Source organism: Pavona decussata, unplaced genomic scaffold, assembly GCF_977016875.1.
Source record: "Pavona decussata unplaced genomic scaffold, jaPavDecu1.1 SCAFFOLD_84, whole genome shotgun sequence".
Lineage (NCBI taxonomy): Eukaryota > Metazoa > Cnidaria > Anthozoa > Scleractinia > Agariciidae > Pavona > Pavona decussata.
Window position 1 is genome coordinate 6,639,021 of NW_028145502.1, and position 13,480 is coordinate 6,652,500.

The following is a 13,480-nucleotide window of genomic DNA, read 5'->3' on the forward strand; positions in this document are numbered from 1 at the left end:
AATAAATCTTTTCTTTTTATGTTATCTACTAAATCTTTTCATAGCTACCAAATCTTTTCTTTTAATGTTTTTTGCTAATTTTTTTCTTTTAATGTTATCTATTAAATCTTTTCTTCTCATGTTATCTACTAAATCTTTCCTAGCTACTAAATCTTTTCTTTTAATGTTATCTACCAAATCTTTTCTTTTAATGTTATCTATTAAATCCTTTCTTTTTATGTTATCTACTAAATCTTTCCTAGCTACTAAATCTTTTCTTTTAATGTTATCTATTTAATCTTTTTTCTTAATGTTATCTACTAAATCTTTCCTTTTTATATTATCTACCAAATCTTTTCTTTTTATGTTATCTGCCACATCTTTTCTTTTAATGTTATCTACTAAATCTTTTCCTTTTATGTTATCTGCCACATCTTTTCTTTTAATGTTATCTACTAAATCTTTTCTTTTAATGTTATCTACCAAATCTTTCCTTTCTATGTTATCTACCAAATCTTTTCTTTTTATATTATCTGCTAAATCTTTCCTAGCTACTAAATCTTTTCTTTTAATGTTATCTACTAAATCTTTCCTTTTTATGTTATCTACCAAATCTTTTCTTTTAATTGATCTACTAAATATTTTGTTTTTATGTTATCTACTAAATCTTTTCTTTTAATGTTATCTACTAAATCTTTTCTTTTAATGTTATCTACTAAATCTTTTCTTTTAATGTTATCTACTAAATCTTTTCTTTTTTATGTTATCTACCAAATCTTTCCTTTTTATGTTATCTACCAAATCTTTTCTTTTTATGTTATCTACTCAGTCTTTCCTTTTTATGTTATCTACCAAATCTTTTCTTTTTATATTATCTGCTAAATCTTTCCTAGCTACTAAATCTTTTCATTTAATGTTATCTACTAAATCTTTCCTTTTTATGTTATCTACCAAATCTTTTCTTTTAATGTTATTTACTAAATATTTCGTTTTTATGTTATCTAATAAATCTTTTCTTTTTATATAATCTACCAAATCTTTTTATTTTATGTTATCTACTAAATTTTTTTATATTATCTACTATATCTCGTAGCTACTAAACCTTTTCTTTTTATGTTATCTACTCCCTCTTTTCTTTTATGTTATCTACTAAATCTTTCTTGTTATGAGCCATTTTTCAGGCGATTTACTCTTATGGAAGGTAGCATCCCATAACTCACTAATTAGCATGCCACAGAGAAGGTATATTTATTATTCCCTAATGTTTGCTTTTCCCTTTGTTATTTATTGGGATTCGCTACTATTAAAGTCATTCATCCTGTTGGATCATAGCTTAATTTTTGTCTACTCATGAACTAATGGATCAGTAATCATAATTGTACTAGTTTACTGGTACAATACTAATAATTATGATTCAGTTAATTGATTATTAAAATTATTTCACTTGGACTTCACTCACTAATTCGTAATTCAGAACAGCAGCAGTTAATAGGTATCTATGTCTCTCGGATTGATTTTTTGTAACAGCGTTGGCAATGTAATCTAGCCCCCGCTCTTTCTACGTACTTAAATCATACAATTATTTCAGAGTGGAATGACGCCTAGATCACGTTTTACACTTCTATCTTATAAATTATATTTAAAAACTGAAGGCTGCGTTTCTTTTTGCGCAAGTGAATAGAAAAGAACATAAAAAGTAAAAGAAAACAAAATAAAAATAACGAACAAACAAAAAACAAGCACAATCACCACCACAAAAAAAACAGTTACAACGTTGATTGCGTATCATTTGCTCAAAGTTTAGTATCATATGATTTTGTTGGTTTAGCGGTGTGGATAGTGACGACGGTCACATCAGTGTGGGATTCGACGTTGCCGGGCCGTTCTTCGTCTTCTTTCCTTGAAGGATTCTCAGTTGATTCTTCCTCTTCTTCGAGGGTGAAGTTGACCACGCCGCTGTCTTTTATGGCGGTTGTCATGGACGGCATGTCAATTCTACCTGTCTGAAGTTGTTGCTTAAGAACGTTAGTCCCAGCCAATCCTCGAATTTCGCCCTGAAGTTCATTCAAAGGTAACAACAGGGCGAGGCAACAAGATAGGGACCATTTTGGATTTTTGCGCCATTCTTTGACGTAACGATAAATGTATATAATGTACTGGACTGAAAAGACAAAATAAACTAAATTACTTAAATTGTAATGGGAGAGTTAAAGAATCTTTTTCTAGGATTGAGAAATTAGAAATTTGAAACCTTTGAACCTGCCTCATTGGGTATTGATTGCTTTTACTTATAGACCTTTTCCATAAATGGCAGCCGATAAATTATTAATTCATTTTCATGGAAATTAGCCTTAATAGGCTCGCTAACAAAGGCAAAATTCAGTAGAATTTTTACTTTAAAACGAAGTTGGTAAGGCCTATTAACATATTTGAAAAGAATAATAAATCGGCCGCCATTAATGAAAAAGGGCAATGCAATACTTGTTGGTCTGCTTCTCTGTTTTTTCCTCGAATCCGTTATTTACACATTACTGAAATATGGAAATTCCCCAATAGTCCTTTTGCAACTTACAGTTGATCACGTTACCTACTTCTCTTAAACACAATGATTTACCTATTTTTAGCAAATAATTTTATCAAAACTGAAAAGAGCGTAAAAAAGAAAAAAACCTGGCATGCGAATTGCCAGGCTTATATCTTCGAAAGAGAAATTTTTATGGACGTTCAAAATTAGAAGGATTTGTGTGAGAAAAAGCCAGCTTGCCATCCAGTCACGCTTTAGTGCTTTTCCATACAAATCCTTGTAAATTTTCCAATTTTTAAACTGGCACAAAATCTTTTTGCATTTTTGTAATTCATATAGCTGCAGCTATTGGCAAGTTTGCCAATTTTTGGTCACGTGATCAACTGTTGCAAAAGGCCTATTCCTTAGAGACATCAGTCCCAGGGAAATTTGTGTTACCTTTTGAAAACACAGTAACTGAGGATTGGCCAAAATTTAAACTGTCCGCTGAGAAGTGGAAAAGTTTATTTTTTTAGCTGATAGCTATGAAACGTTCATCATATGTTACCTGTTTGAGATGCCTAACCTTTGTTTGAGTACTAGTATGGCCATTGTAGATTTTTATTGGGAACAACTACCCAGTTACAGTGTAGTTGATACCTTGATGGCTTGTAGCTCTTCAGTTTTGTCTAGAGGTCTTGTGATCGTTAGAAGAGATTGGAATCGCTTGAAAGTTATTTAGAAATGTTCGGATGATACCCGGCGCTGTCCGATCAGCTAATGAGAAATGGCTTAACAGAATGCCGTCTTTGCACATATATCGTTTGTTTCAAAGAAGAGATAGTATCCATCCGTAAGGATAAGAAAGAGAAATTGTATTTGCCGTATCTATAGTCAGGCACGCGAAATGCGAAGGACTGGACTGAACAGACTTGAGGTGGCTTACTTCAGTTTTCTGGTGTGAAAGAAGGCCTTGAATCAAATTTAAGAAGAACGCTAGGAGGAGATGTTTTGTAATTTTTTTAGCACAATAAATACAATTGAGATACTTTTGAGTCAGAAATAAAAAGTTTGTCATTAGAGTTGTCTGGTTCTAAATCTGGCCGAACTACCCTACTTTAAAATCTCAGGATTTGGAAAGTGGGCAAAAATACGTATTTGCAGGTACGTAAGAGCACGAACCTCTGTCAGGTAGAAATTTGGCAAATGACAAGATTTTGAAATTTTGCCTTATTTGAAACTTTCTAAAATAAAGCAAATATTTGAATGTAGGTTGTACGGCTAGATTTGTAGAAATTTAGCGAGAAAAAATGTTTTTCGCAAGCTCGCATCGCTTCGCACGCGTGTGATGCTTTCGTGTTGGGAGAGCGCGCATATTCCGCTCACGTAGTGCAACACCTGTAGTAAGCCGCCAAAAACGATCTCAGTCAACCACGGCTTTGATGTTGTTTGACGGTCTAAATTCAGTTGTCATCAGCGTGCGAAAAAGATTAACAGTAGAAATTCCATTATTATGGTATTTGTGTTCTCAACCCTCAATACATGACACGATGCAAATATTTATGGAATATTTTATATTAATCAATATCTGTATGGATATCGAATACTTAAAACCATGTTTTGGGGGAATGGGTCGAGTGATGGCGGAGTAAGGAGCTCGCTACCGACCGTCCGCCCTCAAAGCTGTTTTTGAAGCAACACATGGCTGAAACTCTATCCAACTACATACGAAAACGCAGAAACAGATCTTCTGCAAGTTCTAGTGACGAACCTTCTGCTTCACCTGATTCAAAAAAAGCTTAAAGAAGTGGAAGACACGTGCAACCGAGATCCCGAAGCGAAAGACGAAACTATGGAGGCCTTCGACAAAATAGAGGCTATTGCAAAACAACTGAAGTCTATTCTCGCTAGGCTGAGCACACTGGATACTATTGAATGCTCCGTTAAAAATATTGAGACCAACTTAGCGAATTTGAAAGTCAGGACTGCGAAACTGGAAGATTTTCAAGCAACTGCTAAGAAAGATATCGCCGAACTCCAGAAATCATGCAGCTTCAACGGTGACAAATGCAAAGAATACAAGGAAGATTTATCGAAAAAGCTTGACGAGCAGAATAAAAGAATTACTTCAATGCTGGAGAGAGAAAGGCTGCTGCGCGACCAAATAAACGACCTCTTATCAAAGAATCTGTACCTCGAATCTTACTCCAGGCGCGAGAACATTAAATTCTTTAACATTCGAGAAGAACGCGAAGAAGACACCGAAGAAATCCTTAGAAAGTTCATGGAAAAAGAACTTGGTTTTCGAAACGCCCACACTGTCGAAATCCAACGGGTACACCGTCTTAGCTGAAGAAATAATGATACAGATGCGCGACCTATCATTGCCAGGTTCCTTCGTTTCAAAGATGTAGAAGAAATATTCGCCTTGGGATGGCGCCTTGAGGGGAGCAACTTCCAGATGTTCCGCGATCTTCCTCGGGAAATCATCAAGCGCAGAAAGGATCAGATGGCAGTATTTAAGGAGGCACGACGAAATGGCATGAGAGCTTCTTTTAACAGAAGCCAGCCGGATAAGCTGTATATGAATGGTGACTTCTGGCCTTGCGGAAAACCACTGGATGCCACAGAATGATGAGTAACTGTGTTGTTCTTTAGTTATCTCTAAAATTAATTATTCTTTTTTTTTGAGGCGGGTGGTCTAGCCGCCCAACAAGTTTTCAGTGCCCGCTTGCCACTTACAACTCAAACCGATGAAGGGATTTTATGCACTTTCTATATATTTTTTTCTGTTTTTGTTTTTCCACTTCTTCTACTTTAATTAGTTGTTTGTTTATCTGTTTAAGCTTAATTTTACACGCTCTGAATGTTTTTGTCATAGTCTTCGTTTTTTGTTTTGATGTTATTCCTTTGGTAATTATTTGCTTGATGTAACTGGAACATGCCAATGTTTTTTGTAATATTGTTGGTTTTTAAAAATAAATAGTACAGTTGCAAAAAAAAAACAAAACAACAACAACAACAACAACAACAACAACAAAAAAACATGTTTTACTGGGTATCCTAATTTTTGACGGCCATAGACCACAAGAAGAAATGGCATCAAGGGGTTCGCCCAAATACAACGTTCGGTTAAATAAATCGCATGACCGAATTCGTACAGGATAAGACAATAACATTTTACATCCTTTTACACAACAAGCTATGACGCCATAAAATAAAACCTTTAAATGGGTTTTATTTGGGGTGTCTTGAAAATCTGGAACATGGAACAGCTCCCCATAGTCTCTCCTAGCAACCGACCGCTGGCCAAAGAGCCCGAGGACTCTAAGTACGAGATTGGCGGGTGACAAGAACGAAAGCTCTATGCTTGATTTTAGGGCACGTCCCAGAGCTACCGTGAGAGGAGCAACATTTTGGAATACTTCAATGATCAAATTAAAGTTCTCCATTGAGCGAAGATGGATTAAGTCGTTGAGGAGCGCAAAAAGCAGGCCGAATTACGGTATGACAAACATGGATTCGCTCTTAGAGGAAATGGTCGGAAACAATTGGAAATGTGTGGTCCACTGATTGATTCGTACTTGAAGGAGATCGGAAAAGCCATAGGTTCGAGGCTACAGCAGATCAAAAGACACCAGCTTAGCCAACCCAGTTATTCCTTTCGTTCCTTGGCCTGTGTTCCGCCATGTTCGTACTCTGGCTAGGGGATACTCGGGAGACACAACAGCCTTAGATCCCCTCCCAGTTAGATTTTCATGCAGAGAGAGTTATAATTTATGCAAATTCAAATGACAAACGAACAATAAGGATATTGGCCTGGAACAATGTCAGACGAATATATCTACATAAATTATTATTACGGATGCCATTTTCGAGACTAACCACATCACATGACCAGAACAGCGTCGCGGAGGAAAGTTGCCCAGCAACGGGCCATCGTGTCTACACACGGGTATCAAAGAAGATGTTCCAATGATGAATTAATCCATCAAATAAAACCACTGGTAAATTAAAAGTGTGTTGATGGTGAATTAAATCCAGAAGGTGTTGTATAAGGCAAGATGCAGCAGAATTTCATTCCATCGTGTAAAAATTAAACAAATAAATAAATAAACAAATAAATAAACAAAAAAACCCTTGAATTTTTATAAAAGAGAGAACGATAGATTTCCCTGTCGTGGAGTGCAAAGCATAATGGGTGACTATGTTGTCAATATCTTGTCGGCATGATAACAGCAATCCACTTGATAAAACTACTGTTATACCAGATTGTAAGCTGATACATCTTAGGAAAAGTCACCAAGTTTGGTGGTGTTTGCTTTCGTATTTTAAACGTCACGAGCTAAATCTAGATCAGTCTCCCCACCCTCTCTTTCCAGGCTGAATTAGATAAAAGATGACTTACAAAATGGCACTTACCAATTAGAAGAAGGATCACTGAGGCATTTGCTCCAACCACCAGTAACTCGAACATGATTTTATCCACGGAATGATCCACAGATGTAGGGATGTTTTCGCTGGGAATCTTACTCACGGCTCCTATTCCCAAGTTGGTGAAAGTGACCACTAAAGATGTTAGCATTAACCTGTTCTCGAACGGATCTACCACTGGTTTTTTGACGGCAAAGGCAATTGCATAGATACCTGAAATGATGGAAGCGATTCCTGCATAGGACCTGCTCTCACTGCCGATTAGGATTAAACCAGATGTCAGGATAACCTTACGCACTGTATCAACAAGTTCCCAGTACCATGCAGAAGGCCTGTAATTTTCAAACAGGAATCGTAATCCCGTAAGCAATTCAGCGCTTTTTGCTTCATTGTCGTCGTCGCAACTTCCACCTTCGTCGTCGTCTCGGATAGTTTGCAGCGCCCTTCGTTGACTCAAGAAGAGAGTGAGGAAGGAAGCTGCTGGCAGGAAAAGCACGTAACCGACGGCAACGTATCCGACGATAACTAAACGATTGTATCTTGAACTATTACAGTTTATGCCAAAGTCCGCCTTTAAATATCTGCTACAATCATCCTTTTCATCGTCACTGCAAAGCGTGCGACAAGCGAGAGGCAGTACGGCTGCTGTTTTCAAACACGTGCTGAGGTAGGTAACATACAGGATGAAAAACGCGTTTCTGTAGATAAACTCTTTCGTCTGAGACATTTTGAGGGCTTTCTGTTGGTCATCCAAGGTGGAACGCAATCTGAGGTAAAACTTTCTGATTCCGTAAACACAGATCGACAGGATGATAACTAAAGCGTTTAGCGTGAGTATGGAAAAAAGATCTCCAAATGCATCAATTTTCAATTCTGGGAAGAGACAGTGAAGAGGCGCAATCTGGAACACGTTTAACTGCAAAGCCTGGGAATAAGTTCCGATGAGGGCAAGAGATTGGGGCCATTCAATGTATGCAAATGCTTCAAGCAGTCCAAACGTTACTTGGTAAAAACCAATAACGATTTTGAGCCGCCCAAGAACAATGTCCACTGAAGAACGCCCGACATTCTTTTTGCTTTTCTTTTTGCTTGACCATACCAGGATAGCGATTATTATGATAATGACTGCAGCCGAGATAGAAAGCTGCCCGATCATCCATTTTTTTGTTGGGCACAGTTCGCAGCTTTTAAATTGCTTGTAGTAGCCATCACTGCAAACTTCACACAACGGACCTTTGTATCCAGTGCTGCAGTTAGAATCTATACCTCCAGTACAAGATTCTTGGCGAGGACATCTATGAGGTTTTGGTACAGCGTGTGGGTACTTAGTTAAAGACCGATTGGGTAGCGAGCCATTAATGTGTGCATTAACTTCAGCGGTAACATTAAGGACATTGCTTGTGAATTTTCTATAGAGATGTTTGTGTGTCTCATTTTCCCAGTACCACCAGAAACCAGACTTTAAAGTTGCGAAGTCATCAGCGCATTCTAAACCATCAGCACCACATGGTTTGCATTCCCCAAACAGATCTGTCCGATAAAACGACTGCAGGCATTTGCAAGCTCGAAATCCAGCAAAAGAGCTAGAATCAGTTCCTGTTAACGAAAAATAAAGTATAGTTTTTAATATCCTTATCTATGCATGTATAGCTTTTTGATTCTATGTCTGTTTGTGATTTTGAGGTCGCTCATAACGGTTTGCAGCTTTTCTCTTCAGTTATAATTTGATCGATAAGTACTGCTATTCTTTATCAGTAAATGGTGCAAACATAGTCATAATTGTTCGACTTAATAAGCAACAATAACAAAAATATAGCCGTTAAAAACATCCCTTGTTTCAGCTTAGGTTAGCATAACACAAAAACGAGCTGTATGATCCCAACGTTTTACTATGGAATTCTAACCGGCATGCCAATACGCACCTTCTTGCAAACTCACTAAAAAAAGATGTTATAGGAGGGGTTTAGGAGCCACCTTGAATTTTCAAAAATATTAGGTGAATTATTTAGCGCAGTATAAATTAATATTTCTTATTTTTCGGTTGGCTCGGTTTCCTTTGTTCTTTTCGGTTGAATATATGCAATAGCCCCTGTCAATTACTAACTATCTGAAAAGCTGGGTGCGGCTTTGGTTAAAAAGGGGAGGGCGGGGTTGAAAACAATAACTGATAACAACGGACGAGGGGGAAATATATATCTCCCCCCTCCCTCGTCATATACCGCTCGACTTATTCCCCTTATTCAGTGTTCTCAAAAATTTCAACGAGTGCTTAATCGTTTACTATTAAAGAAAAAATGAAGAACATAACTTTTACTACTACTACTACTACTACTACTACTACTACTACTACTACTACTACTACTACTACTACTACTACTACTACTAGTAATTTAATAACAGGCCACTCATTCCATACTCGTACTGTGCCACTGTTAGCTTTCTTTACATTTGCAGGATTACGGTCACTAATCCGCTCAGCAAAGACAGTGTAGGAAGTTTTTGGTTAAAAAGACTTCATCTTCACAACCGCCTATCGTTGTTTCCACACGGAACGATAGCTGACTGCACACTATTTCCAAAATTTAACAACAGCCGCTCAACCACGTGTAGTGTACTGAATGCAGTGTTTACCACGTATACCAGCAGACAAAAGCAGTTGTTTATACATATTGTTGTGTGAATAATCCAAAGTTCAAAAAACAGTTGAGAAAAACATCTTCAGACCCGAAATCTCACTGCCTACAACTGTCATCAAAAAGTGTTGTGTATTAGACTTCGACCTGTTATAAAATAAGCATTTAACTATTTAAGGTCCTTGTTTCTATTAAGGAAACCTCACCAACAGAAAAAATAAACATGTTATTGACCTGTCCCTCGGGGATTTGTGATATATTTCCCTCGTGACGTGCCCTCGGGCGCAAGGGGAATATATCAGATATCCCCTCGTTCCAGGCCAATAACCCTTACATAACTAGTGTACTCATATGCACTACTTTGTTGTTTCCAGTTTGTTTGTTTTTTTAATTTGTTGTTGTTGAAAGTTGCCCATGCTTGCAAACCGTTTCAATCTTTACCCGTAAGGACAATTGTTCGTTTGTTTAGCGGAAAAAACGAAAGAAAAGGAAGCGCCAACGTTTGAGTCTCTTGGCCAGGGATGAGTAAACTCTGCAGCGACACGTTTGGTTTTTCATCCATACGTCGGGACAAGTGAAAGAAGGGACAATGCCCCAAAACCTCTCCAGGGCTTGGAATCTTAGACTGGGTTAGGTTACTACATGCCTTGTGTTTCGCTGTAGATGTTTAACTCCTTTAAACACTCTGGATATTTTAGCAAGATAATGGTATTACCTTGAGGACAGGCTTTGCAATCGCTGGCGCTCTTCCCAGGCGCATCGTTCTCAGACACAAAAGTTCCGTTAGGGCATGGTAAACAACTTTCACTGACAAAGGCTTCAGTGTCCGAATAATGACCTCCTAAAATGTTAAACAAAAAATATTCAAAACTTAAAAGCCTTAACCATGCTTTCTAGGGTAAGCAGGGAAATAGTAGGAGTGTCACACAAGTGGTACGCGATAAACGAGCAGCTCACCATAGTTATTGAGCTTCCATGACATTTTTGTATAACCAATCAAAGCAATTTAAAGGACTCTGTTACGCCGCAAAATGTAATACTAACGCAAAATGTAATAACATCGACGCAAACTGTAATGAAGTATTCAACGCAAAATGTAAGAACGTTTCTGACGCACAATGTAATAACGCAAAATGTAATAACTCACAAATGACGTGAATGGTATTTTGAAATCAGTATCATGATTCAGTGTACGTTCACCTATGCATAAATTGAATAACAGGTGTACGGGTTTTATTCTCGACTCTTATTTCATGAATCACACATTTTCTTTTGTTATTCAACATCCTTTATTTAACTTACATACTTCATGAATATACAGATAAATCCCTCATTTACATTAGCAGTACTGCGAGAAACGCACACATCAGGTTGCTTCTATTGTTCTCCGTTTCTCACGTAAGTGTGACGGTACTAATTAGCCGGCGTTTGTCCCCTTGAACAAAGGAATAATTTCATGAAATAAGTCAGATAAATACCTCGAACGTCGGTATTAATCCATATACATATGGATTAATACCTCCGTTCTCGGTATTTATCTCTTACTTAAAAGTTTTAGATCGGAGGATTGGTGTTTTCTTACGGTATCTACTTATGGCGGCGCTTAAAAATGTGACCTTTTTGGTGCTACGCTTATTCAAAAGAAGAGTTCTTAAATTTTGCGTTGAAAACTTTATTACATTTTGCGTTAATATTGCATTTTGCAGGGACTCTCGACATGGTCACAATTTCTATCGTATATTATACACGTTCCTGTGGCACTCGAAAAATAGGCGCCGCCCTCCAAAAAGTGCCTCAGCCCTCAATAACAACGCGGTCACTTATTCGAAGCACATGAACATTAACTCTAGGGTGATAGATTACGAAGGGGGTTTCATCCTCATATAACTACAGTCAAACCTCTTAAAAACGGACACCGCGGGAACATGAATTAGTGTCCGTATCATAGAGGTGCCAATTTTTGAGAAGTAGGCCTTAGATGGATTTCGGTATCTCAGAGACCAAGTGAACTGTCCGTAAAAGAGAGGTGTCCGCATCAAGAGGTGTCCGTAAAGAGAGGTTTCGCTGTACCCGAGTCCGATCTACAGAGTTTTTTAACTGAGTCTCTTTATGTCTATTATGCATTTACGTTTCCAAAAGTGACTGTTTTAAAGGAGCGTAGCACCTAAAAGTCACATTGTTAAGCGCCACAATAAGTAGATACGGTAAGAAAACACCAGTCCCCTGATCTCAAACTTTTAAGAGTGGAGAATAAAACCTGTACTCCTGTTATTCAATTTATGCATAGGTGAATATACACTGAATCATGATACTGATTTCGAAATACTATACACGTCATTCGTGAGTTATTACATTTCGCGTTATTACATTATGCGTCAGAAAAGTTCTTACATTTTGCGTTGAATACTTTATTACAGTTTGCGTCGATGTTATTACAATTTTGCGGCGTAAAAGACCTTTTTCTTTTTCTTAATATTTGACTTTAATGCATTGAGAAGTAAATTCACTTCAATGTGTAACGAAAAAAAATAACGCTTGCGCGCGTTAAGTTTTGTCCTCTAAAGATAACATGCTGGAGTCAAGAATGTGATTTGTGAAGCACACTAGATAAATTAAAGGGGCAGCTTCATGGGAGATATCATAATTTCGGGCAAAAATTCACTAAATTTAAACTTTAAACACTGTCTTACAGTTAATTTCTAAATCGCTAATTAAAAAAAATTGACGCAAAGGTTGAACTAAAATATAGTACAACCGATTTTTAGCGTGTTACGACAGCAAAAATTATTGGAAAAGGTTGGCCTGACGTTTTCAAATTTGAACCCATCTTTATTTTGGTCGTCTTCCAGATGATAGTTTCTTGGCATTCTACTATTCTTTTAATTTAATGTTGGTCGTTATATCTTGGCTGCTATCGACGGAATAGTGTTTGTTTTATTTTCAGTGTGTTGATAATTATAGCGTGATACTGTCCCTTTAAGATGAAGTTTTTCCAGGACAGCATTCATTATTTTGCAGATTCAATTTCAATAAAAATTGAGCATCACTGGAAGAAGCTTTCATTAACGTTATGATAGAACTGTACATTTTAAAACCTCTTTTTTTGGTTTAAAAAAATACATCCATCCAATGAGTCATATTTAACACATTGCAAGGTATGTCTTTAGTAAAGAACAGGAAACCTTAATCCTTTGTGGTTTTATATCAGGTTGTCAGTGTACCAAGTATGAATTTGACAGTCCAAACGGCACAATGCTTTTAATTTTCTGTGTTTGGCGGCAAACTATGATACCCTATTGAGCATGATTCTATGATCAAATCATCTCTGTAAAAAATCCACTATTTTGTTTTTATCTAGTGCGGACATGAAAATTCTAAATTCGTTTCTGGAAGCGCTCGTACTGTCTCGGTTTTTTATTCCGTCCAAAAATACAAACGAATGTTCCCTTCCTTTTTATAGAGATAAGTGAAAATGCCTTTTTGGGGAAATTGAGAGGTTTAGAAGGTACAGTAAACACCCCCTGTCTTGGAAATAAAACCATTTTCTTGGGATGGTAGGGTTTACAGTACAGTTACAACTGGCATCTCAAACTTGTATGTCTGGAACAAAAAAATGTTTCCCTTGTTTGTTGGAGATAGCGGAAGTCTACTCTATAGTCAATTTTTACTCTATAGGCAATTTTTATCGGTTACTTGTAGAATCCATGTCATGACCTCAATCGGTCACGTTCTCCTATCTGATTGGTCCATCCAAATGGCCTTCTCTAAGTATCAAATTTTGAAGCCTTAGATTTAAAGATATAAATCTTAACAACTCTTTGAATGTAGTTTCCTGGGTCGCTTTGAACAAACATTTCGCTCCGTCAAGGTTAGTTGTTATGAACATATCTCTTTTGTGTTCTGCAATCTTGATAAAGTGGACTTTAATTCC

General features: G+C 37.1%; 1 protein-coding gene and 1 pseudogene across 1 annotated transcript in view; one reads left to right on the top strand and one right to left on the bottom strand.

Moving 5' to 3' along the window:
• Positions 1 to 1,489: 1,489 nt before the first annotated feature.
• The window catches only part of LOC146475659 (uncharacterized), a 14,680-nt gene continuing 2,689 nt past the window's right edge, over positions 1,490 to 13,480 (bottom strand). The window contains exons 4-6 of the mRNA XM_085115589.1: positions 10,265 to 10,390; positions 6,905 to 8,512; positions 1,490 to 2,140 (exon numbers count right to left, since the gene is read on the bottom strand). Of these exons, the coding sequence (XP_084971715.1) occupies positions 1,773 to 2,140; positions 6,905 to 8,512; positions 10,265 to 10,390 (2,102 nt within the window). The 3' untranslated portion in view covers positions 1,490 to 1,772. The remainder of the gene's footprint in view (positions 2,141 to 6,904; positions 8,513 to 10,264; positions 10,391 to 13,480) is intronic.
• Positions 4,112 to 5,141, top strand: LOC146475660 (uncharacterized; annotated as a pseudogene).